A 26,720-nucleotide genomic window follows, 5' to 3' on the forward strand; every position below is an offset into this window, starting at 1 on the left:
TCATGTTCAAAACTTTCATTGTAATAGATTTGAAGTGTCTAGAACTAATACTGATTTAATGGAAAAGTTGACAGCTTTAACTGTAACAAATTGGGATTACAGTATTGATTTGACTTGTATTTTGAGTCTGCATGTGTTTAATTGGGATATTCCATTATAAGTATCATCAATGTGACTGTTGCTTTTTTTTAAAGAGCCATGAAGAATGAAATAGTAGTTTGTGCATAAATTCTAATTTAGTTTTATTTCAGAACACTGGATTTTATATTAGTATGTTCAGAAAGAGATGGATGTCTCTTTTACATCTGTGGTGCATCAAGTGGCACCATTTTGGTAGCTGGCTTTTCCTTGTGTCTTGACACTTAATCACATTTTACTACACTGACCTTCCCACATTTAAAAGAGGGTACATTGTACTAAATATATGTATATATATTTCAAAATGAGATTTCTCCTACCACTTACCAATTGATAGCGTATTTTCCTATCAAAACACCTCCCAGTATATGATTTAGCCAGGAATATGAGGGATATTGCCTTGAAGAGGAATGCAGTTGAAATAATCCTGGTTTATAGGAATGACTGTGAAACAAGCAAACAAAAAATCTGTAAAGGTAGATTAGTTTATAGGTTGCTCTGTTTTATCTGGAAGAGAAACTGGGACCGAAAAAGCTGCAAGACTAAGTATACAGAAAGGATATTTCTGTACAAAAGTTTCTCAGTTGACTTACTAGAGTAGGGTGTGAGCTAACATGCTACTTTAGACATTTGTAAATCATGAAAATTTCAGGAGCCGAATCCTCTTTCAATCCAAAAGTGTTGTCATCTTTTCTGTCCCAGATTAGTGGAGGACGAGAGGAAATGTTTCCCCACCATCATGTTAAAACTTGCCCTCATCCAGGTTTTCAGATATGAACACCCACATGCTGTTTGGATCCTAAAGGCTTTGGGCATTCATTTTTAACTGAGCTGTATTGAATCATTGATGGTCAAAATGGAAATTTAAAACTGCTTTTATGACAGCTATTTTCATCCAACCAGCGCAGCATCTAACGTAGTGACATACATATTTGATGTTCTGAGGAGATCTTGTTGAGCTGTAGCTGTGAAGCAAGGGCTGCTATAGCTGTGTATCTTAGAGGCTTAACCAGGTATATTGTATCCTTAGAGAATAATTAGAATAAAACTCTACAGGAGGAATATTCTGTATTATACAGCTTTTATCAGGAAAAGGTTCTTTATGCTGATACTGCATTTGCAAGCATCTGCAAAGAGGAAATAAAAAAATTACTGTCACTGGGGACTTTTTAGACTAAATGCCATGGTGACGATACAGACCCTTGGCAGTGTTAGTTACTCCATTAGCTCAGTTACAGATTTCCACACAGTAAGTGATTCTCAAACCTTCACCAGCTCCCCCCTGCTAACAGACCAGCTGTTTCTCTCTGAAGCCACAGGAGGAAATTCATGTTTTCTTCCAACGTGCTGTTTAAAAATCGGATGCTGTCAAGCCTAGTCAAAAGCTACAACCAGGCTTAGTTTGTTCCCTTACGTGTATCAGCTCTGATAGAGCTCCTATTGAAAGAGGTTAGCTTTTACCTTGCTCTCCCAAATACACAAACAGAATATCTGCTCTGTGGTGAAGGTTTATCTATCTGTGGTGTCTCTCTACCGGCTAGATGGTGACACTAGTGATGTCTCCAGCTTTGAGTCCACAAGGCATGTTGCTGTGCTTGGATGCCCTCTCTGAGCCCTCTCCTGGGTCAGGACATTCAGCACCTCAGCCTGCCAAGCAGATGGCAATGTTTTAGCATCTTCTGCACACTGTCTTATGACCTTGCAACCTCACTGAAGTGGTGGTGTCACGAGCTTCTCATTAAGCTGCTTGAGGAGTGTGCAGCTGGAAAAGCAGGGGCACAACCTCAGCAAATGACTTTCCTAATTAGAAAGAACTTACTTTGGAAAATTCTAGGGAATTAGAAATATTTTAAAATAACGACTAAAAAAGTCTTGGACCTTTGCCTCAAGTAGTTTGTCCTTTCCATTTCCCAGGGCCTTCCTGCCTCTCATTGTGGGAAATTCTGCTAGCATGTTACTATTCTGTGTTCTTTAAGGATTTTAGATGTGGCAGTGTCTCCTTCTGCAGGTCTTTTGATTTCTCTTTACAAAGTTTGTCTTGCCATTCAGAGCAGTATCCCTTACTGGACACACCTTTTTCCATCATACATTAATGTAGGAAACTAGAGTTCCTCCTTCAAATTGGACTTTCTGTATAAAAAAATACTGATCTGAGGGAACGACCAAATATGATAAATCATGAACCTTCTACTTTCGGAAGGCCATGTTTTAATAAAATATGAGGTTTGTAATAAAAAGGAGAGTTCATAAAATGGTATCTTTTTCCATAACAGAATTCTCATTGTTAGAGCAGTTAAGTTTCCCCAAGCAATGATTTTATCTGTCGAGTCTTCCATAGCGGTGTTCTGTGATAGCAGCCAAATCACATGAACCAGACTTTTCTTTTTTAAGCGTCTCACCAAGTCAGCAGTAGCACTGTACATTCCTTGTCAGTGCTGAGGTCAATATTGCTGCGTGCTTATATTGAAGAAATGAGGTGCAATGCTATATCAGCTGAAAACAAAACAAAACAACAAAAAAACATGCAAAATGAATAGAAATGTTTACTTTAATTCCAGCATTTCAATTCTGCATCTGTAGAACAGCTCTAAGGTCCCTTTGCTTCACAAGTATGCTGAGGAAATAAATTAATTGTGAAGCAATAGTGATAAAGGTCATTAAAAGTCACTAAAGAAATGAACAGTATTGTCATCAGGGCAGTGGGTTGTTAGTGTGCAGTAAATGCAACAGACTGCTCTGAGGATAAATGGAAATACTGAGTGTTGCCCATCCCTTGCCTGTTCTTCTTTGAAGAAGATTCTACTCTTGGGTGTGGGGGGTAGGAGAGATGGGTGGGTTTCAGACTGTATCTGATCACGTTATTAATGATGGGCATGTGAGTTGATAGGTTGGGGTTGAATTTAGGAACTTGATAATTTTTGACTACTTCTTATACTCACTGCTTTTCTAGCCCTTTTAAATTATTATTTTTACTTTGATATCTGTATAGGTCAAACAGTCGCCAGTATGGTGATTTTATCTTTTCACAAAATGATGCATTACAGAATTGACTAATTGTACCTAAATAGAGTGTGGCTTTACCATAAAATTCAGCATAGAATGCCTTAGGTCTTCCGTGGTTTGTATGTACTAAATTGTTGTCTTGTAAATTGCCATTTTCTTTAGCATAGTACTATGTACATTCTGTGCTTCTCTAAACTAAAATCTAACCAATATTGTGCCACTAAGTTTGGGAAAATTCCTTAAATGTGAGGTATTTTTGGTCCATATTGCATCTTAAGTGCGCTTTAGTGGCATTTTAAGATTTTTAGAAAAATGTACAGAGCTAACAACATAGCATTCATATATTACTGTGAAAAAGAAGTTTTTTAGTTTTCAAGATTTCCTAGGTGTAGGTGCATGCCTTCTGCTTTTTGTGTGTGTTGAGAATCTTTGGTTTCCAACCAGTTAATGTTTTTGTGTGCTTTTGAGCACTGTTTGTAAAATTACTTTCTTGCTGTTTAGAGTAATACTGTACGTCCCTTCTAACAGCATTCAACTACTCGTGAAAACACCCCAAGTTTCATTCACAGTTTTCATATGAATACTTGTTTAGATTTCCTCAGCATCATAGGAAACAGCTGTTTGTATTGTTTTAAAGTCTAAACTAGATTGTCCTGAGTTAAACCCTAAGGTAGCTCAGCATATCCATCCTAAATAATCATTATTTCACTGCAGTTATTTTTCATATTTCAGGTGTAACTCTAAGCTTGGAAGGCTTTTTTAAAAACAACCAGTTAACCATCTTAGATAAAGCTTCAATTTTCTTGGTGTGTTTTAAAATTTGGATTGTTTAATCATGCATCTAAATTTGTCTTGAAGACTTCAATTTCAGATGCTTTTTTAAAATTTTGAGCATTTTTATACCAAATGAAAGATTTTGTGGCTACTGTTCATTACACAAAATATAGCAATCAAATATCTTGTCAAAAGCCAGGTGTCAGACCGTTGATATTTAATCTAAATATGCATGAGTTAAATCTGTTCAGTAATTTTTGAAGAGCTTTGCTAATTTGGTCAGCAAGTTCATAGTGGTGAAAGGTAGAAAATTGAAGGAAGATATAAAAGACTTAGTCTGAGTAAAAAATCAATTTTCATATCCATCCAAACTGTTCTGCCTGATCAGAGTCTTACTAGTTAAGAGATTATCTCCTGAATGGCAGTAGTTTGTCCTGAAAGAAGTTATGGAACAAAATTGTATATAATGGGATTGCCACTCGTTAAGTCCATTAGTGATTAATTTTTCTGATAATAATAATATGCTAACAAGTGCATGATAATGGCTTTACTTAGCTACTGCTCAACATTCTTGCCCCCAGATTTTACTTTTATCTTCCAAAATTTTCCTTGATACACTCACTCAAAGTATTGACTATATTCACATGAATGAAATCTCCTGCCAAAAAGTCTATCCTCTCCAAATATATTATATATAGCATGATTTCAAACACATTCTGACTGAAGACATGGTTTTAGTGTTAAGAGCAGGTTAGTAAAACCCTACATGCCTTGTCAAAGTCATCCAAGACTAGAGCTAAACTATGTCCAAGGAAAAAGCAGTGTTAATGTTGAAAATAAATTAATAATGTACATGGATCATAATAACCTTACTGTTGATTTAGAATTTTTCCCAAACATTTAAAAAAAGGAAGAATTGAGTAAATTAACTTTTTTCAGTATGCTGATACAATGGTGTTGTGTAGCTCTTTGTTGGAATCCTATAGAAGTGTTTTCAATGCGGTTTTTTTTCTGTATTAGAAAGTCAGTGTCCTATGCTTTGTCCTCAACCGATATCATTTCTTGTTTATTTTTCCATATAACAGTTAAGCTATTGATAAGATTTGTATTTGCTTATTTTACAGAACCCAAATCAATTTCACAGTAGCTATTGACTTCACAGCCTCAAATGGTAAGAATAAAAATAAGTTTCTTCTATATTTAAGTGTTGTGTTCAGTTTTAAAGCACTGTTTTGAGATAGTGTATGTGTGCGTACCTATATCGGTGTTGTACTTAACTGCTTTGTATTACTAATTATTTGTATACTTGTACCATCTGGAATCAGCTGAGCAATTACAGACTAGAAACCAATTCCTGTCCAGAAAAGCAGGACAAACAGAACAGCTGGATTCTTTATTTTTTATTTTTTAAAAAAGCTATGTGCAAAATTAAACAAGTAGGAACAGTTTGCAAATATTTCTGTACTTTCTGATTTTTTGTTTATGTATTTATTACTGCTAGGAGAAATTTGGCTAAATTAGAAGATCCCCTTGAGAGGGACAAACCAAAGGAGTTTCAGGTAGAGTGAGGCTGAAGTGTGATGAAACAGAAATAAATTTTGATTCTCCTCCAGAACTACTTTCCAAATCTCATAATACTTTTGTATATTTCATCTTAAAAGTACGTGTAAAAGTATTGTATGTTATAACAGTGATACAAATTTACAAGTTTTTTTTACATGACAAGCATTTTTACATGACTTAACCACAAGTATGTATATAGGAAATACATATTTTTTCCTTTTCATGATCTTTTCAATTTCTGCTTTCTTAGATTTCTGTCATTTTTAGGAGAGAAAATCTGGGAGTGATTCAGTTGTAAAGTAAACCTGACTCTTGCTTCAACAGGTAATCCTTCACAGCCTACTTCACTGCACTATATGAATCCCTATCAGCTGAATGCTTACGGCATGGCACTGAAAGCAGTAGGTGAAATAATTCAGGACTATGATAGTGATAAAATGTTCCCAGCTCTAGGTTTTGGAGCTAGGCTGCCTCCAGATGGAAGAGTATCACATGAATTTGCATTGGTAAGCTAATAAATATATATAAATATTTTTTGAATTTCTGTACTGCAACCAAATTTACGGAATTAAGGTTTTAGTGTTAAGTAATTACTGGGCAAGTGAAGAACAGAATATGCTAATTCTTATGTCTAAAAGACTACTTCAAAATTTTCATGCTAGTGAAGTTACTGACAGAAGTCCAGAGTCAAGAAGTTGCTGTAGGCCAAAAATAGTAATAAACCTCATCTGTAGCAGCATGAGAAATAAATATTTGAAAGATTTCAGTTTGAAGCTAATGTATCTTAACATGCAAGTGAACCAAGATCCAAGATAATCTTTTATTATTGTTGTTGTTCTCTCTCATTTTCTGGGATCTCTTTATCTTTTACAGGCTGCTACTTTAGAGATTCCTAGAGACAACTAAGTGGAGTATAGGATGAGGTTATAGGAACAAATCTGAGATTTCGTATATGTGCCAGTTAAATTACAAAGCTAAAATCTAACTGGATTTGCTAGAAAGGTTAATGTGTTGAAACTGGTGTTTGAGATTAGTGTGGATGTTTATCTATTTGCTGATTTTGAGGGTTTTGTTCTTAACTGAGTAGGATAAAGTTCTCAGCAAATATAGGTGTATCAGGTGAGTTTCAGTTAGATAGCAGCAAAGACATGGCAGAATAGACTGGTGATTGTAGATATGTATTTCATCTGTTAGTGTGTGCTAGAAACCTATGCCACATTTCAAGGAGAAGTTTTCCATATGGATGGCAATTTGAAGCAGATGTAATTGCAGATATTAATTTGAATCACAAACTTCCCTTGGTCTTCTTTTAGCAAGTTCAAAAATATGGATACAGATAGTAAGTAAGACTATTAAAACAGCAGAATTATTCCTGTCTAGTTTCAGATTTTAAAAGTTTATTCTAAAATTAATTCAACTAACACATAAGGCATTGTGTGTGCTTTTACAGGAGGAATAAACAGTCTTTCTTCCTTCTTGCAGACCTAAACATGCGTAGTTGTCTCCCATTTAATTCTCAGCAGTGCTTTCAGCACTCTTTTTTAACATTCCAGATCAATTCCGTGAAAAATCCCCTTTGCTTTTCTAGATTCTAAGGGAGATGCAGTGTACTTTAGAATAAGATACAGGCACATTAAGTCAATGAGGTGTTGGCATAAGGAAGAGAGTAAGGTGATTTGGAAGGTTTGAAGCCTTACATGGTTATCTATCTAGCCTGACACGGATCATTAATCTGGAATTTACCTTTTGTATTTGTATTATCATCTGAAAATAGGTATCCTCATAGAGTCGTCATAGAACTAGATAGTAAAATGCCTACTGAAAGAATTTACAGTCTTATGTGCAAGTCCCAACTAATTCTATGGGTTTCCAAAGAGTAAGTTCATTTCTTCATCAGTTTATACCAGACCTAAAATGAGTATTCCAATGCAGAACAGTATCGCAAAACGACAAAGAGGTTATAGCTTACCTTATACTCACATACTGTACGAAGATCAGGATTTGGCTCCCATTTCTTTTTCTTCATGCTTTTAAAATAAGAGATTATTGAGACATAACTGTGCTCCTAAATATGATTTCAGTTTTACATCAGTCCTGTAATTCATACCTTAAATGCACACAGAGAAATGCTTGTTACTGTTCCATATAAGGACTGTTTAATTCCCCTTAAGATGGTATTTATGTCTGGGAACCTGTGCCAGTGATTCAGACTGCATATAACATGAGGCTGCTAAAACCTCCTTCTACAAGCAATTAATATTCAGAACCAGTCATAGCTCTTATATTGGACATTGCTAGCAAACTCTTTGAAGAGATCCTTAAATTCCTAGGTCTTTGCCATTTAAAAATGGACACTGGATAAATTTTCACTAAGCTGCATCATTTTTCCTTTGTGATTATTTTTAGTGATTATTTATCTCTTACTTTCATTAGAATGGAAACCCTCAAAATCCGTACTGCCATGGCATTGATGGAGTAATGGAGGCGTATTATAGGAGTCTAAAATCTGTCCAGCTTTATGGACCTACAAACTTTGCCCCTGTAATTAACCATGTAGCGAGGTAAGCATAACAGGTGCTTTACGGAAACTTTTTATTGTTTGTACAGCTATTGCATCTAGAAGACTAACAGTTATATGATGCCAAAATTTGAAAAAGGTATTTATGATGTTTTTTCTTCCAAAATGATTAACTTGTACCTGTAAGTAGATCTGAAGACGTTGTGCTAGTATTACACAGACTTTGAGAGCTGATTAAAAGTAAATAAAAGTGATCCAGTTGATCTACCCTGTATTAAAATCTTAGGAGAATCCGTAATGAAAAAATTATTCATGAGATCACTCTGCTATGTTCCCTTTTTGTCATCTGAAGCACAGTAATCAGAATTTTTGATTCACAGATAAGACATAAATCTACCAAAAAATTCTTAAAATGTAATTTTTAGAGATATGCAGTTCCTTTAATCTCAGTGTCGAATATGTTTTGGAGGACTCTCTGCGGCTAAGATTCTCAGCTGGTAAGGGTACTGTTAAAGCAATTGTACAGCCTCTGTTGGAGAGCCACAATGCTGTGTTATGCAACACCTCCTCTAACTTCTCAAGGTATAACCTCTCCCATGTTTTTAGAAGTTTCTCAAGGAGGATAATGTTGCATTATCTTGGCAGACAAGATCTTGTCTTACAGTATTCTTCCATGTGTTGGTATAGGAAGAGAGGTACAGATCAGATAATTTAACTGAGTAACTACCTGAACAAATTTTATTATATTCATAGATACATAGAAAGAACTAATATTCATAAAACAAAGCATCAGGGATATGTAAATCATTGCATGGTTAATGTTTTACTATGAGCTTGCAAAGTAGGTATTGTAGCAAAAAATATTTATTTAGCTGTTCTATATATTTGTTCACCTGTTTTATTTATCTGTTCTTGTTACTGCTCTTGCTGTTGTTTTACTGCCCAGTAGTAATAATTTGCAAATTCTATGGTGCAAATAATTGGCTGTGCACTCCAGCATGGCTAGAGAGCTGATTTCAGTTATTTATCATTAGGATTAATTGCTCCATCTTTGCATCATACTATTTAAATCATTTACATGTATATTCCATTACTTGCCTTTAGCAACTACCTATCTCCTTTTAGTCTTCCATTTGACATGGAAGTAGCAGTAGCAGTCCTCAGACTGTGGTCTTCTGTCAGGAAATCTGCCAGCCCCTATGATAGATGAATTCCATGTATGTGTCATTGCCTTGTTAACTGGAAATGAAACCCATTGACTTCCTTCTTCTTTCAAACTGATTGTACCAACTGAGCTGGCTGGTTCAGGATTTGGCAATTAACATTAAGCCTCCTGTTCATTACCCAAAAAAAATGAAATTCATGATCTAGTACCATCAAAACATTGGTATAAATTGAGTTCTTCTCACCACTTGTTTCTTCTGAATACTTGTCAGCTTTTCCAGAATTGCAGAAGCCTGTCACCATCATTTGTAGTTCTTCCACTGAACTTCCATCTAAATATCAACTCATTGCAAACTTTGGGAACTCCTTCTGATAATGAATCGCACTACTTTAGAAGTGGAAAAAATGTCTTCATGATGTCTTCATAGATGTCTTCATTTCTACTGCATGACCATCATTAATACAATCCATGTACTAGACCAGCTCTCAGTAACAGCATCTACCCTCAAAGTTCAGCTTCTCATCTATTCTGTTGACTCTCATAGACATGGCAGTAGAAGTGATGATAGTTATTCCTCTCATCTAGCCTGCAGTTTCTTTTTTAACCTATCTTCAGTCTCAAAGAAATTTATTCTTCCCACATCCCTCCTACTTAAAAATACATCTCTGATGAAATCTCTGGAAACTATGTCAGATACTACTTTGCTGTTGTGATCTCAGAACTCTTCCAGAGGTCTTCAAACAGGTAATGAGAATGTTATACTTCCCTCGCTAGGATAATTCCTAGCTAAAGAATTATCCAAACTACACCAGGTTCTTTCTAATGTCTTGTATCATCTCCCCTCCTTGTACACGATCTTTCTTCCAAAGGACTGCAGATTGTGTTTTTTTTTTCCATGGATATTTTGAAGTAATCAAACTTTTGTTCCATTTTTTTTCAGTGTAGGCAAGTAGACAGTATTAAGTGCTCGGAAGGGGTAGTGCATTTTTATTTTACTCTCTCATCTGATCATCCCTCATCTCTGAAGTCATCAATGATAAAATTATGAGTATTGTGGAAAAATGAGATAAAAGAAGTCTTGATGTTTTAGGGAAAATGTATTCCACAGTAGGTCTTGTTAATCTATACATTTAATTCCAGTCCCTACTGCCAACTTACAAACAGAAGTTGTTCAACAGGTTGTTGACTGTGTGGCTTTTCTACCCATCTATATCCTGGGAGGGAGGTGGAGGAGCGTAATGGCTTTCTGAGAGTTGTAGATTTCATTTCACACACAATCCTCCAAACTCTTACAAATGTTGTGGTTACACCATCTTATTTACTGGCAGCACTCACTTGCAAATTTACTGTGTAACATCAGAGTTAGAATATTCATGAACATCGTGAACATCATTAGAACGCACCCTGTCCAGTGGCCAATAAGACAGTGAATTCTGACAGTCCTATTGTATACTTGGGCATATATATCATGCCCAAGTACATAACTCCGTATGGAGAATTCTTTTTTTCCCCTGCTCTCCACACTACTCATGACCACTTTTCTTACAAAGTTCCACTACCTGACTTCTTGACAGCACCAAGAGCCTTCATGAAAGTAGCAACTACACAGGCTGCTGTTGAGTGAAGCAGCAAGTGGAACATCATGCTCCATGCAAAACCAATTATACAGGACACTTTGACCCTTGGGAGTTGAAAGCAAACAAATTCAAGTCTTGGTTTCTGATATGCAGGTCACAGAGTTCAGTGGAGCTGCTGCTGACTCGCTATCTTTCAGAACTTTCCAAATCTTCAAAAGCTGTTCATTTTCAAAGAGTAGTTGCTTCTTGGTTGCTTTGGCTGAGGCAGGACTGGGATGGCACTGTATGTGTTTTGTCTTATATACAGCACAGGGAGAGGCTTGAGTCTAGAGGGCCTATTTATGGGCGGTATAAAGGGGTATAAATACCTAAGCCAAAGTTTCAGGATGCATGTTCAGCCATATTACAAATCTATACATGGACTATAAATCTGAAAATGAGGTCAACGGTATGTACCTTCTTCTTGTAAGACAAAAAAAAATGGTGTTTATGTAGTGTGCTAAGTCCTGATAAATTTTATTTGTGCTATAAAAGCAACCATTCGATAGTGATATATTCTCTGCACACCAAACTATGTTTCCCAAAGGTAATAACTATTAAATAACTTTCTAAAGACTTTTAAAGATAAAGATTTTATAAATTGCATTCTGTCCATGCTTCTTTCAATGGTGATACAGGCCCCGCTTTTAACTGATTCAACATGTGCAGATTATCATTATCAATATTGTATTAGTTACAGTTATTGTATTAGATATTTTCTAATGTTCTCAGTTAAAAGTAGAATGCCCATCTTAACTATGAATGTCTTCACTTTTGGAGATCCACTGCATCACAATTAAGTGTTTTTGTTAGTCCTTAGTCAAATTAAAAAATACAGCTTTTCGTCATATTAGCACCTTTTGTGTAAGGGTTTCTTTTACTATCATAATGCTCTTTTTTTTTTTTCCATTAGATATGCTTCTTCAGTAAAAGATGGCTCCCAGTACTTTGTTCTTCTCATTATTACAGATGGAGTTATTTCAGATATGGCTCAGACGAAAGAATCCATAGTGAATGTAAGTTTTGCGGAAAGTATTGAAATTTAAAATAATTATATTTCTGGGTTTAAATATTTTAGGCAATAAACTAAGTCTGTTATTATTTTAGGCATTAATTTAGTTCTGTAAATTAGCCATTCTTTCCAAACAGCAAAAAAAAAAAAATATACACAAAGATTAAAAGAAACCAAAAGTTGTATCTCAGCTTAATTAGTGTTTTGTGGGAAGTGATACTCTTCTGTCTAACGCTGTATGTTCATACAACTTTTATAATCTATGTCTTGGTTCTTCCTTCCTCATGCACATCCCACCATGCAGTATTTCATAGTGAGCCTTTTTTTATTTTTCAAATAATTGCATACAGCTTTGATTTTACTTTTTTTCCCACCTTCTAAAAACTGTCCCAAACTTTCTGGTCACAAAGGTCAGGCATAACTGTCAGCTGATATCCTTGTAGATAGTTCCTATGAATTTTAAAAATTCTTAATTGTTTCTCAGTTTCTTCATTATTTTCAATATGCTATATGCAATATTCAATATTCAATATGCTCTTCAAAACTTTATGCTTATAAGTAATATTCTGCATTACAAACACATTCCATTCTTCTTTTGCCCCTGGGAAATGTCAGATGAAATTACACAGACAACCAGCTTCCATGTAGGGTTTGAAAAGATCTATACCAATAATTTTAAACACACCACAGTGGATCTAGTTACTAGGAAAGTGATGGGTGAAAAGCCTACATTAAAATAATTAAGCATCATGTCAAAATGAATGGTATAGAATTAAGAGGCATATTTTTGAAGGCCCACTTTCACTACTGCCTACAGTAGTACCATTCCACTTGTAGGGTGCACAAGAAAATATTACTGAAATGCTCCGTCTCTCACTGGAAAGCAAGATGCCCTCAAGCTATAGCCAGCAGCATATGGACAGAGCCTGTGTGTTGATAAGGACTCTCTCAACCCATATGATAAATTTTTACCTCTTCCAGTTAAAAATAGGATAAAGCCACTCTCACTTTTATAGGAGATAAACAAGCTTTTTTTTTTTTTATCTTGGAAGTTCCGTCTCTAGTCTACCCTGGAAGTTTGTTATCTGGCTTCTTTTATGTGGCAAAAAAGCTACATGGAGGGGAAAAAAAAAAAAAGCTTTTGATTTAACTGTCCCCTCAATTTGAAGTCCATGTAGAGCGTAAGTAAGAAACCAGCAAGTTTGATTGGTTGTGAATTTGTACAATTAATTAATTTGTCACTAAGAAATACAGAAAAGTCTTGTTTCCATGAGTAGGAAATGCTACTGGAATAATAGGAACACTAGCTGTTACTCTGCAACTGTCTGGAAGTGCAGCAGATGTATTGTTAGCTTGGAATGAGCATAAATTCAGAAATATTACTTTTGATGAAGATTCATTATTTTTTCTGTGTAGTTCTTGCAGTGTGAGTACAGTATACCATGACAGAACTAATCAAATGCTATCCAGTAATATTTGAATTAATAAAAAGGGCAATGATGTTAAATACAAGTTGATGTGTATAAGACTCGGGAAGAGTATATTTCATTTTTTATCACTAATTGTGCTTTATACATCCTCCTTTTTACAGCATATATGTCACACATTCTGTTTTATCAAATTATTTAAAGGTTACGCTGTCATTCAGTAAATGCCAACACCAAGCTTATGTGCAAAAGTTGAACTCTTTGTCTTTGCCATGACCTTGCCACTTACTGTTTCAAATATATTGTATCACATACTAATGTGTCTTCCTAAATAGGAATGTCCATGAAGAATGTTTTCTTTACACTCAAATGCTGAGAATCTAGAAAACATCTGAAAAACAGAAGGTGTTCCGTGCTGTTTTAAGTAGAGACTTCATGTCTGAAAAATACTTTATACTTACTATCAGTGTCTTACGCAGTGTATTGCAACTCAGGTACAGTTATGGTCCTGAGTCATGGAATGGCTGAGGTTGGCACGGACCTCTGGAGGCCACTTGGTCCAAACCCTCTGCTCCAACAGGGACACCCAGAGCCACTTGACCAGGACAACGTCTGGTCTTTAACCAATATCTTTAGTAGCATTTAATTATTTATAAATATTTATTAACAAATAGTAGTTAATATTAATAATGTTTATTAATAAATGTTAATAAATATTTAGTATTTAAATTAACTAGGGGTTATTATATTTTTTTACTTTGCTACAAGATTTTAGTTGGAAGATTGACTACGTAGTAATACTTCATTATGAATTTGCAGTCAGTGTGTAGCACACTGTACAATGTAGAGTGGTGAGCACATTAGTGATTTATAGAATGTCATACTTTCATTGTTTTAGTTAGCATGTATACACTAATTAACTGTAAATCTGCTATAAGAAAGTTGGTTTTATATGCAATGTTGTGACAGATCAAGAATGGGAAGTGGGGATGGTGCATCTAAAAAGAGAATGTCTTTTAGATGAGGCAGAAAAACACTTCTTATATTCCGGAAGAAAGCTATAACAGTATGTTTTAAAACCACCTGACTTCAAACTTCAGTGAAGCTGAGTTTAATTTAGCAGAAAGCATACAGCTATGATTTTTGGCCAGTGTAGACTCCTGTTTAAAATGACCGTAGACATTTCAAAGTTCAATGGAATATCTCAATAAGGAACATTTGTCAGCTCTGACATTTGTTAGATGATTTTTTTAGTTGTTACCCTCCTCAAAAGAGCCAGTTTCAGATGATTTCTCTACTGGATATCTGGTGCTGCTATCAGGGCAGGAGAATCCAGTATCTATGATGCTGTCTTTGTAATTTTAAAGGTTTTACAGAGAGTTCAGTCAGGGAAAGCCAGATATCATCTTTGCCTTTTTTCACTGAATAAAAAAGATAAAGTAAAATTAAAAATCTTAAATATAAAGCAATCCAATATCTTGTTTATTTTGTGGCATGGATGATTAACTTGAATAAAATTTCATTCATGGAAGAAATACTGGGTAGATATTGCTCAAATAGGTGATTTACTCTCCTGAGAAAAGTTGGCATTAGATCTATGTAAAAATACAGGGAATCATGTAATTCCAAGCAGCTATGTAATATCGAGAAGCAACAGAGTACCTTTAAATAAATGTCAGACTGTCACTAGGTACATATTTACAATTATTGTCAGTTTACAAAAGATTCTAAGAGAAATTTGTCTTCTTAGTTGTCATCTTAGTATTAAATCCTAACATAGTTGTGTTTAATTATGATCCTATATGATTCAAAGACTTTATAAGGAAAAAATAAATCAAAATAATCATCTGCCTTTTTGTCTTCATCCAAGATGATTTGTACCTAGCACTTAAGCAGACAATTTGCACTCAACTTTTTAGGAGATGAAGATGAGGAATTGCTATTTCAAGCATCACTTCTGCACATTTTTTTGTTCATATTGTCCTCGGATCTTACGTAATAGTGGCAGAGGTTATGCAATGCATTAAACCTCTTTTTTTCTTCTTCTTTTGAAGGCTTCAAAGCTTCCAATGTCAATAATTATAGTGGGGGTAGGACCAGCAGAGTTCGATGGTAAGTGTTTTAGTGTTTTTTTAGAATGTTTTATGTTTGTTTACATATTAGTAATATGTGGCTTTTCAAACAAATATTGTTCTTTTAAAAAAATATAATATGGAACAAGCAGTAAGCACCGTTGACATTTCCAGCTGGATTGATTGATAACTCAGTATGATTACAAGCTACCATGTTGAGCTGTATAGCCCCTCAGGCTCTCTGTTCAAGACACAGAACCATATGGGGGCTGAGCATTTACATTGCTCTAGAAGATGAGTGGGGGAAAAAAAAAAAGAGTAAAATAAGTATACTCAAGTAATTCTGAATTTTTTCAACATGCATATTTCACGTCAGCTGAATGGAAATATTGATCATGTGTTCTTATTGCAGTAATAAAATGCTAAGGAAAGTAAATAACTTTGAAGAGGTGATCTGGGTTAAACTGGGTTTCACTTTATAACAGAAGTGAACCTTACTGTCTACCAGCATTGGGAGAATATTACAGCAGGAAAGAAATCACCAGGATTATTTGCATATGCTTTCATATGGTGTTCCAGAACAGCACTCTCTATTTCAATGACTAAGCTGCTTCCATTATTTGGACTAATTTATTAAGTGGCATCTTGCACATCAATGCACTATGAAGTATAGACATTCCCTTTATATCTGTTTCTCAAAGTTATACATCCTTTTTTTTCCATTTTAGTACTTCTGGTTAGGCAGCATGTCTTCTTTTGTACATGAAACTACCATGTTTCATTTTGTACATGAAACTATTTAGTACTACCACAAGTATATAATGTAAGTAGTCCTCAATGACTGTACATTTAAATTCTTACGCAAATATTCCAGGAGTAAGAAAACGAGGAAAAAATGATACAAGAAAAACAATTTATTGGGGTTGACTTTCTTATGCTTTTTGGCAAGTGGTATATTAAAGTACCATATTCCTGTATGAGATTGTCCAAATGGACATTCATACTTCAGATGATTGTATGCCACAAGCAATGAGAAGAGACCATTTCTCTTCAAAAATGCATTAAGAGGGAAATTTGCAAGGTTTACTTTCCCCCAGAGGATTCAAACTCTAGACCTATGTTACTTATTTTTTCCTCACCCCTCCTTTGCCTTTTCCTTTTCTCTGTTTATCCAGTCCCTGAGTTTGCTCAAACTCGTCTTGACTGTCAGATCATGTAAATTCTGACTTCCTTTTACTTCTGGAGGCTGTCTTTACAGAGTTTTTAGGGTGTCATCCCTATAACTTTTGTTCAAGCAGGATTCTGTTTCCTACAGTTTCCATCTTTGGACCCATGCTCCATGAGTGAAATTCACCAGTTAGATGTGTGCCAGGTCTGTAGACAGCAACAACACTCAAGAGGACAGAGAAATGATTTGTCCCATATACATAAGTTATTTCTGAAAAAAAAAAAAAAAAAAAAACAGTTTCCATTTTTGATGTGGATAGTGAAAAAGTGTGTGTGTAAGAGTGTGTACATTCCAGGCATACTCTTACAGTTCAAAGGCCAGTCAAGCTGCTGTAGAGAGACTGAGCTACTTCTCTCCATGTACCACTGTCCATTTTCGATCTCAAAGCCCCTGGGGGCTACCAGAGGAATAAAAGTCTGGCGCTTTGATAGATGGCATGTACATTTGGTGCAGCTTTACATAAGGATGTCAGGATGACTGTGAAGGCTCAGATCAGTGTTCTGTTTTGCCCAGTGATCAGCCTGTGAAATGGCCACAGGTGTTTGTCTGGAGAATGTTAGAAATGAAATAAGCAAAAAAGATATTTCCCTGAATACTGTCTTTAGTTCTGAATTTCCTGAGCAGAATGTGGTTTATGTTTATTTTGGAAATTTTCAGTGGGTCTTCTCTTCAAATACCTGTCCAGTCTTCTGGTTTGAACATGTGTACATTTATTGCATCAACAGCAACATCTAGCAATGTGTTTTACAGGCCTACTAACTATTTTTTGAAGAAATATATTCTTTTGTTTTGTTTGAACTTGGATCCTGATAGCTTTATTTCTGCTTTCGAGTTCTTGCGTTGGAAGAAATAGGTTTTGAAATTTTGGGTTCAGTGAGCTCAGCCCAGTTTGTAAAGCCCTAAGAAGGTCTAGTGCTCCAGAGCTTAGATTTTCATACAGTGTACTGAAAGAAGGATTGTAGGATTGCTGATCCAATGGCTGAGCAATTATTTTGTAATCCCAGGTCCATCCATTGCAACACTAACTGTAGAGCAGGTACGCCTTCCTACAGAAGTCTAGAATGGCTTCTGGGTATATTGACAATTACAGAATTTTCCTGGACCCTGTTCAAAAAAATGCAAGAGCTAGCTAGTAAATTTAAGAAAATTATTTTAAGAACTCCTAATTCATATGTAATAACAGTCATTACAATTCCAGTATGAATGATATTGCCTTGTTGTGCTATATCCTTTGTTACCTTCTGTAACAATAATTTCTGAAGATGAATTCTTCTCCACCTATGAAAGTATGAATATAGCCTTACCAAAAGGATATGCTTGCTGGTTTGGGAGCTGGAAGGATATGGTGGACCTTATCATGGTGTGTTTTGTTCTGAAGATGAGAATAAAGGCAAAAAGTAGGTATTGCTAGCATGAAAAAGTACAAAATAACTGCAATACATGATGTATTTTATAGAGCAAATAATCTAAAGAGTTACCTTAAGATAGCAGTTGTTGGTTTTGTTCCTCTAAAAGTGTAAATTGACTAAAGTTTTCCTCAGTGATGCTTTCTTTGAGTAGTTGAACTCTCACAGATAAATTAATTTCTTTCTTTTTTTAAGCTATGGAAGAACTGGATGGTGATGTAGTCAGGATTTCTTCAAGAGGAAAGTTTGCAGAAAGAGACATTGTGCAGGTGGGAGAGAAAAATTGCCCTAATCATTACATTTTACTGATCCTTTTTGTTTTGACTTCTTGTTCTATCTATATTCCCACCTTTCATTTTACCTTAGCACTGGCATACTTTATCTTAAGGATGTTTATAACGAGCTCAGAAACTCTTTGTGATACCTCTAAGCCTTTATATAACACAAAATATTGGATATGCATTGAATAGAAAATGATCCCTAACTGGTAACACACTGAGATAAAGTCTTAGGGTTATACAGCCATGGGAGAAGAGTTAGGTGCCTCTGCATTCCAGGTACTGCAATCTCACTGTGATTCCATGAAAAAAACCGCAACTTCTGTAGAAATTTGCAGTACCTAGCCTTCCAGCAAGTGGATTTGAGATGCGTAGGGTATCTTCCCTTGCCTCTAACTGCCAGTACAGAAGACCGTGAGTGTCTCCCAGTACCCGTGTCCTCTCTGCCACATATGACCATGCAGATGCCTCATGCCTCAGGGTATCGTAGATGATAGCAGGCAACTGTGTTCAGGTGACTGAACAAAGCCTTAAAAGTGCTGTTCTCATCTGCATTCCACAGGCTCCTCCATTTCTCTGCCAAAACCCTCTGGTTCTGTTCCTGCTCATTACCACCATTCAGTCAGCCCTATGATTGTCATTCACACCTAAGCAGCCACTTGCAGGGCAGTATGGTAGCTCTGCGTGCACATACCCACTGTAATTCCCTTTCTGCCCAAGAGCAGCAGATTTCTAGAAGTCCACAGCTTGTCCAAACCGTGTATTTCATCCCTGCTCCTGGCACCCTTTTTTGGCTTACTGATGACATACACACCTGGAAAGACTTGATTTCATAACTGTTTTCTTGATCAAATTAGAGATTAGATACTCATTTTTATTTTCATGGGATACTAAAGGGGAACCAAACACACAGAAAGACGTTTGATGGCTCAGCATACTTGTCCCTGCTTGCTAAAGGAAGTATTAAAGAAGTTGACATTTGAAAAGTAGCAAACTACTTAAAAATTAGATCAACCTGGTGACTGTAGAAATAATTATATCTGTCTAAGGTATCTGGCCTAAGTCAACTATAAACAAGCTGCCTCCAGAACAGGAAGTGCTTCAGGATCCTGGACTAGTATTTCTGCAAAGTCCTGTGCCATGTCAGAATTGTTGAAGCTAATTCACATATATCTGACATGCACTGCACTGTGTACTTTAAATATGTGCAAGGTAATTGTACATAATTTCTCCAAACAACAGAATCTCCTAAAGCTGCTGTTTTTACATTCAGTGAGCATAAACAAATAGACTTCTTCAAATGTTATAAAAAAGATTAGTGAAAATGTTATGCATCAGAAATATTCCAATTTCTGCTGAGATAAAAAATAAAATTCAGTGAATACCTTTTTGCATTTCCTTAGAATTCACTGCAGATCAGAAATGTAATAAAACATTTATTTACTATGAATGTATTTCAATCAGAACTTTGCCCCAAGCCATACTGAATTAGCTGAAGGCAGTAATATTTTGTGCGCTGTCTAAATAATAACAAATACATTATAGTCTAGCTACATGAATAAAAAGGGATAATGTCAAACCCTTTAAGTTTAGTGTGACCTTTATTTTGTAAATGGTAGGATAAAACTGACTTGCTTTTATAAAATAAACTACTAAAATATAAAAAGATAATCTTTTTTTGTGTTTGTGTGGTTTAGGTTAGTTAAAATTAACTAGTAAAACTGACTTTTAATTTTAACAGTCAGTATTATTGTGAAATAAGTAAATTAGGAATGGAGAGATTTGCCCGCTATAAGTGACTCACAGTATTGATTATATTTACTACTGACTGCAGTTCATGGAAAGACATGATCTTTGTTTTTCCATCCTTGCTAATAAACATAAGTATTGTAGGGGTCTGAATTATATGTCTACCAATTCTTCCTCAGTTTATTTAATTTCTGCTCCTTTGTTTTCCTGTTTATTTATTTTTTTATTATATTCTGTTTATTTATTTTTAGGAAAATATTTACTCATGGTAATGTACCTATTGTTTCTCTTGAACATTTTATATATTAAAATTTTATATAAACTCTCAAGCTAAAGGCAAAACATTTTGCATTTGTTCAGTCTCCCTTCAATTTTTCTTACGTCTTTCATTCTATGAAAGATTTCTACCACCTCTGCTTGTTCTGTGTGGTAGCTCTAGGCCTTGCTGTCTTTGCCATCTGTCCTTGTGTATCTGTGCATATGTTTATCTGTCCATAGTTCCTACAACTCTTCTGATACCTATATACCTTAAGGAGAGGGCAGGGAGAACTAATTCATGCCATCTGTATTGTATAATTGCATTTCAACAACTTCACTGTTGAAACAGTCAGCCTTTGCTGCAGAAATGGGGTCTGAGTTTTCATGGCTGTTGTTAAGGTGATCTCTTGAAATGGGACGCATTTGTTTTTTTAAACCAGAGAGCATATGTTTTTTACATAAGACTACATTAGAAAAGGAATAACCATCTAAGAGGGAAATGAACACCAAGCTTATCCCTTCACAGCTGAATGTGTAAACTTACAGGCTACAGAGATACTTCCTTTTTTTTGTTATTCTAACTTCATGCTTCTGGGGACAGTTAGATGTATTCTTACCAGCAAGGTGATGGAGTTTAAGAAGGAGCATGCTATTGAAACTGGGCAGTGCTGTGCTGGCTTCTGGAAACCTATGTTGCTTTTTTTTAGTAATCTCAAGAAGTCACTTCCAGACTCAAGTATGCTGTGACTGAGTCACCATTTTCTAAGGAACTGCTTGCTGGGGAAATACTCCAATCAGTTGCTGTTTATGCTTAATTTGGATACAGGCTTCAGTGTAAATCAACATAGTTTAAGCACCAAGGATTGAAGCTGTTCATCTGGCAAGTTGAGATCCTCATCCAGGGAGTGAAGCAAAGAGCCAACTCTTACTTGAATTCTAAACGTATTTTGGTAGGAGATTGATGCCTTGATAGGGACGCTACTGGACAGATCCAGAGCTCGAGATTAAGCATAGGAAGGTTATTGCTAATGCTGTCCATGCCTCAGGTCAAACCCAACCTTCAAATTCCCAAATTTCACCTGAATGGAAAATATGATTCCTAAATTCTGTGGGATATCTCCATTCCCAATATGGCTGTTATTTCCAATCCCAGAGCTGGCTTAACTTTCTAGGTGAGCACCACTAAACGTAATAGTACCCCATTCTTTTTATCCATCTTTTCTTGTTACCCATCTTCCCTTGTTACCCTCTTCTTTGCTCTTCTGATTTTTGTGGTGGATTTTGAAAATAAGACAATATGCAAGTTGCATGCACCTGTGTCATTCTGCATGTGCCATTGTTTCCATGTATCCCTATAGAATCTATAGTGATACTGCCTTTTAAGAACAATTTTTAATTTTCAACTGTTTTGCTTTTGATGAACAAGCTATGTTTTTCATATCCTGCCTCCTTTAAGCATTTTTTTTTTAATATTGACTCCACTGAAAATAAAGAAGTTCATTGCGAAAAACCATAGCAGAATGGTAGCAATAAACTTCATCTAGTTTCATAAGTCCAGGGTGAGAAGTGCTTTCCGGAGCTGATGTAAAAATGATTTAATTAAGTTCTTCATTGCTGAAAGGTTGCCTTCATTTTTTTTTTTCCAAGAGTTGCTTTATTTGTTTAATATATTAAGTAGGTCTCTTGTGTTGTGTTTTTTTTTCTGTCTTTCATGGAAGACTCTCAGAAATGTGGTGTAAGTTAAACTCTCGCTGTAATTCAGTGGTCTCCTAAATCTTGAAAGCTTTAATGCTTTTTAGAAAAATGAAATTTAATATAAAGTCTCGGTTGATGTGCATCCAAAAAGACAATTTTTTTTCAGGTTAGGATAATGGGGAAAAGGGTCTGCTCATTTTAGAGTTCAGCCAGGAGATGAGACATCTCTGGGTTTGGCTTCTCAATCAGTTCTAGTTTTATCCTGGAGTATTATATGGGAAAAGTTAACAATTAAGTAATCTCTGTTTCATGAGGGGAAAACAAAGTACTGTTAGGGTTTGAATTCTGGCATAGCCAACCATACTAGTAGCTTTTGAAAATAAATCACAATTTTGAAAAGTAACCCAACTGCAATCCTGAGATAGACCCCAAAATTTGAGCAAGAAGCAGAATTTCAGATAACATTCCTTTTGGCACAACTGATTAGATAACTTTACCAACTACATCTCTGCATGCTGCCTGCTGTGAATAAAAATCAAGGAGCCTAGATTGTTTCTTTTTTTTCCTTACCAGTAGCACAAGCATCTTGTTAATTATTATGAATTTCAAGGAAAAGCTGGTGGCTAACTCCTTAGGTGTAACAGATCTGGGTATCCCATAACACATTCTTTTTTGAAATCAAATCTTTTTAGCTTAGAGGCTTAATGCATTCGTTAGTGTCAGGTAAAAAGTATTGCGTTGGTTCATAGTCCTACTGAGTATAATGAAAAATGATTAAGAATATAAAGTCATCCATTCTTGTTTTGTTCACTTCAGATGGCAAAAAATCTGTCCGCAAATTGCAAGAGCAGAGACAGTCTGTTAGGAGAGCCCTATATGAACAGGACATGTAAGCTAAGAATAGCTTTGTGAAACAAAACTATTTTCTTGTATAAACAGGGTTGAGAGACAAGCCAAATATGTCAATAAAGCACATAACTGGTAATCTCAGCCAGTCGTGGTTGAAGAATATGAAGAGCTTCACCCAAGTGAAAGCTTGATACTATTTCTATTAGAAAGTAGATGTTTTTAAATTGAGATACGTGTGTATATAAAATACAAAATATGAATGTGTATATGCATATATAAAATGTGTAAGGTAGTATATTCACGTACCTTAACTCCCTAGATCAAACTTTCTCATTTTTTGTGTTGTAAGATGTCTTCTGTGTCTGCATAATGACCTGTGTAAATGTATCTTTTGTTTTGTAGTTTGTGCCATTCCGGGATTACATTGACAGAAGTGGGAACCACGTGTTAAGCATGGCAAGACTTGCTAAAGATGTTTTAGCTGAGATCCCAGACCAGTTTCTGTCCTACATGAGAGTCAGAGGAATAAAGCCGTCACCTGCACCACCACCCTACACACCTCCTATTCATGTGTTACAGACTCAGATTTGAGTGCTCCAAAGTGCTTGGCATTTTTCACAAGTTGAGAGTCTCTGGATGCAGCAGTAGCTTTTTGGAGCTAGAAAAATTCTCTTCACATACCAAAATTCTCTATAAGGTTGCATGAGCAACTGAAAAGCTTGTAAATGCTAGGATGAAAATGTGTATGTTCTCTCCGAGTCCTTTTTTTTTTCTTTTTTTGGACAAGAAACCCTGCTTTTTTGATCTATTTATTCGAGGGGAAAGCACAAGTCAGGATTTCAACTCAGAAGAAATGTCCTCTCTGAATACTGTGTGTACATAAATGTATAGGAATGCTATTCCTCTGTATCAATGTTTACATGTTACTATTTTTAAATTTCAGTACTTTTATAACTATTCTTAAGAATAAAAGTTTGGAATATTGATTCACACGTCTTCTAGCTTGCAATAGTTTGTCACAAGATCACAAGAGAAGCAATATCTCTTTGAATGTTTGTCCAGACAAATACAAGCGGAAGTTAAGAAAAGGACAAATATATGTGTGTTTTCCGATACCTGAATTGCTTCAATCAGTGCTCAGTAATCTATTCATCTCACACTCTGAGAATAAGCTCCTAAAATGTGAATATCATAAATTGTGTATGACTTACGACCAACTCCAAACTTCAAGGGGGAGGTATGTGTATTTTTTCAGAAATTCTCCAATTTCTAAGTTTATCTAAGTTTACAGTTTTTTAAACTAGTTACTGAAGCAAATTAGAAGAGTTACTTGCTATAAGTAATTAAAGAAAATTACCTCAAATCAGAACTTTGAGTATTACAGTTGACTCACTGAGCTCATTAAATCTTATCATGCATTCCTTAAAGCACTGGAAATTTTGCATCAGAAAAGTCTTTTGGTGTGATTACAGCAGATGTTTTATAATGGATCATTTTAAACTTAATTTAAAATTATAACTTTTTTGTCTAGATTGCCCATTCAAAGGGATGCTGGCTCTTAATATTTGGGTTTATATTGTCATTTAATCACATTTCCATTCAGGATGCATGAATGATAATGTTAATTAACTGGTTTAAAAATTGCACAACCATGTTGCTTTGTGCACAATTTTGTGTACTGAACTACCCAAAAATTTTATTATATGCCTGTTCATATATAATTACGAAATGATTTTGCATGTACAGTTTTTACAAAATACACAGTTTTGTGAGTTTGTGTCAGATATATTTTATTTAGAACTAATGGCCTTAAATTTCACAAAACTCCTGAAATGATTGTGAATTGCCTTCAAATACTGTTAAAACTGAACATTTTTATTTTTTTGTGTGTCACAATTGTAACTGTCTTGTATTGTAACTTCTTTTCTTTGCATATAAACTGTTTACTACTTCTGTTTCTTACTACTGTATGTGGTAATGTACAGTATGAAACTAAGGTGCGTTTTTTAAGCATGAAAAGTTTTTTTCCAGAAACATATCTTCAATATTAATGGCATATAACTATATAAAAGCAGAATCTTCCATTTTTAAATATATTTAAATTCCTTTAACTATCTCATGCGGGAAGTTCCTTTTTCCAGATAATTATTCTGTTAGTAACGGGGAATTTTTTTTTTTAAGAAATAAATATTGTTTTATTTTTGTTTCAAAACAGTTTTTACATAAATATGAATTTTAATTTTCTCACCAAGATATGTATTTCTTAGTGGATTGGTGTTGCATGAATGAAATTTGATACCTGACAATTACAAATTTTGATGAAAGTGCATCATAAAGAATGTTTAAATCTACTGAATGGTGGTGTTCTCCTTCCATCTTCTGCCTTTATATTTCATACTTGTATTGCTGGCACTTTATAAATAGCTGAATTAATACTATATTTCTGTTGCTTCATTCTGTTAGGTGAATCTTTATGCTGACATTTGTATGAATTCACATGGGTCCATGCTTTTAGCAGGTTTTTCTCCTAAAGCCAAAATTGCCAATTAATCGGTTTCCAGGTCTTCCAAGTTTTTATTTCTCCACCTTTTATCTAGTATTTATATATTTATCTGGTGTTTTATCTAGTATTTATTCATTTCAGATTGAGTTATTTAAAAAAAAAAAGGAACTTTATAACTTTATTAGCTCTCACTTATTCAGCACCTTTTATTAATGCAAAGATCAGTCTCAAAATTAACAAGTGAGGAACTTTTAAGGATTGGTATTATTTAATCAATTTAATTAACAAAAATTAATAATTAATTTAATAATTAATCAAAAAAATATTTTTTTCTATCCAGCACCGGTTCCAACCTATTCTGTTCTACGCTGTTGTTTTTCCTTCTGTTTGGTATTGGAGTGTAAATTTAACATAATTAATGGAAAGAAAAAGATGTAATCAGAGGGCTGATTTGTCCTGGGACCAGTACTATTTCACGTCTTTATCAATGACAGACAATGGGATCGAGTGCACCCTCAGCAAGTTTGTAGATGACACTAAAAGAGGGGAGATTTAGATGAGATGTTAGGAGGAAATTCTTCACTGAAAGGGTTGTGAGGCCCTGGCACAGGTTGCCCAGAGAAGCTGTGGATGCCCCATCCCTGGAGGTGTTCGAGGCCAGGTTAGACGTGAGGCCTTGGCCAACCTGATCTAGTGGGAGGTGTCCCTGCCTATGGCAGTGGGGTTGGAACTGGGTGGTCTTTAAGGTCCCTTCCAACCCAAACCATTTTGAGGATCTATAATCATATGACTAAGTATTCTAGTGGGAAAAGGATTTTTTTCCAGACTGGTGACATTACCTGTGTGTTCAACACCCTGTTCTGTAACGTGTATGGTACCATTATGCAGGCTCACACGGTAGCCTTAGTCATGCCAGTAATAATGATGAGAGTCAACGGTCATAACTTGAATTTCTGCAAAACGTCATATGGAGACATTTTTCCTTCTGGCTTTGTTCTGAAGAATAATGAGCCATAAAACTCCCGTTCCTTCCCAAGAAATGCTAGCTGCTGTACTCTCCAACAGGATTTCCAGTTTTGGACTGTCACTTCTCCAACCAGAGAGTTGCTTCTAGTTCTCCCATATCCAGCTGGACTTGGAGTAACAAGGGGTCCTAGCCAGGCAGCAGGGTGCAAGCAGCTCTATGCAGAGTTCATGATCAAGGTAACACTTTGGTAACGCACATGTTGGGTTGTAAATCTACCATGCTGTTGTAGGTAGCATTTCATAATTAATAGTCCTCTTATTCTAATTAGTAAAGAGTAGCAGAGAGTATTTATATTTAAGAAAGGTAAAGTATGACATGATGGGACAAAATGTACAAATGTGCAGGGTGCAAACTGTACAAACGTCCTACAGATTAGGAAGAGCACTGTCTCATGGAGGATATCATTTGAGAATGACTTTTAGGTTTCATTCAGACTAGC

The 26,720-nt window shown here is 35.4% G+C and overlaps 1 protein-coding gene across 6 annotated transcripts in view; it reads left to right on the forward strand.

Moving 5' to 3' along the window:
• Positions 1–25,107, forward strand: part of CPNE8 (copine 8) — a 106,925-nt gene extending 81,818 nt beyond the window's left edge. For 5 of the 6 annotated variants that reach the window (XM_048068511.2, XM_066989910.1, XM_066989905.1 and 2 more), the window contains 7 exons: positions 5,040–5,086; positions 5,803–5,984; positions 7,912–8,039; positions 11,691–11,793; positions 15,271–15,328; positions 18,118–18,191; positions 23,154–25,107. In XM_048068511.2, the coding sequence (XP_047924468.1) occupies positions 5,040–5,086; positions 5,803–5,984; positions 7,912–8,039; positions 11,691–11,793; positions 15,271–15,328; positions 18,118–18,191; positions 23,154–23,342 (781 nt within the window). In that variant the 3' untranslated portion in view covers positions 23,343–25,107. Of the gene's footprint in view, positions 1–5,039; positions 5,087–5,728; positions 5,985–7,911; positions 8,040–11,690; positions 11,794–15,270; positions 15,329–18,117; positions 18,192–23,153 lie in introns of those variants that run through there. The other variant, XR_007165136.2, reaches the window with a different exon arrangement.
• Positions 25,108–26,720: the final 1,613 nt, after the last annotated feature.

The sequence above is a fragment of the Anser cygnoides genome, chromosome 1 (assembly GCF_040182565.1).
Source record: "Anser cygnoides isolate HZ-2024a breed goose chromosome 1, Taihu_goose_T2T_genome, whole genome shotgun sequence".
Classification (NCBI taxonomy): Eukaryota; Metazoa; Chordata; class Aves; order Anseriformes; family Anatidae; genus Anser; species Anser cygnoides.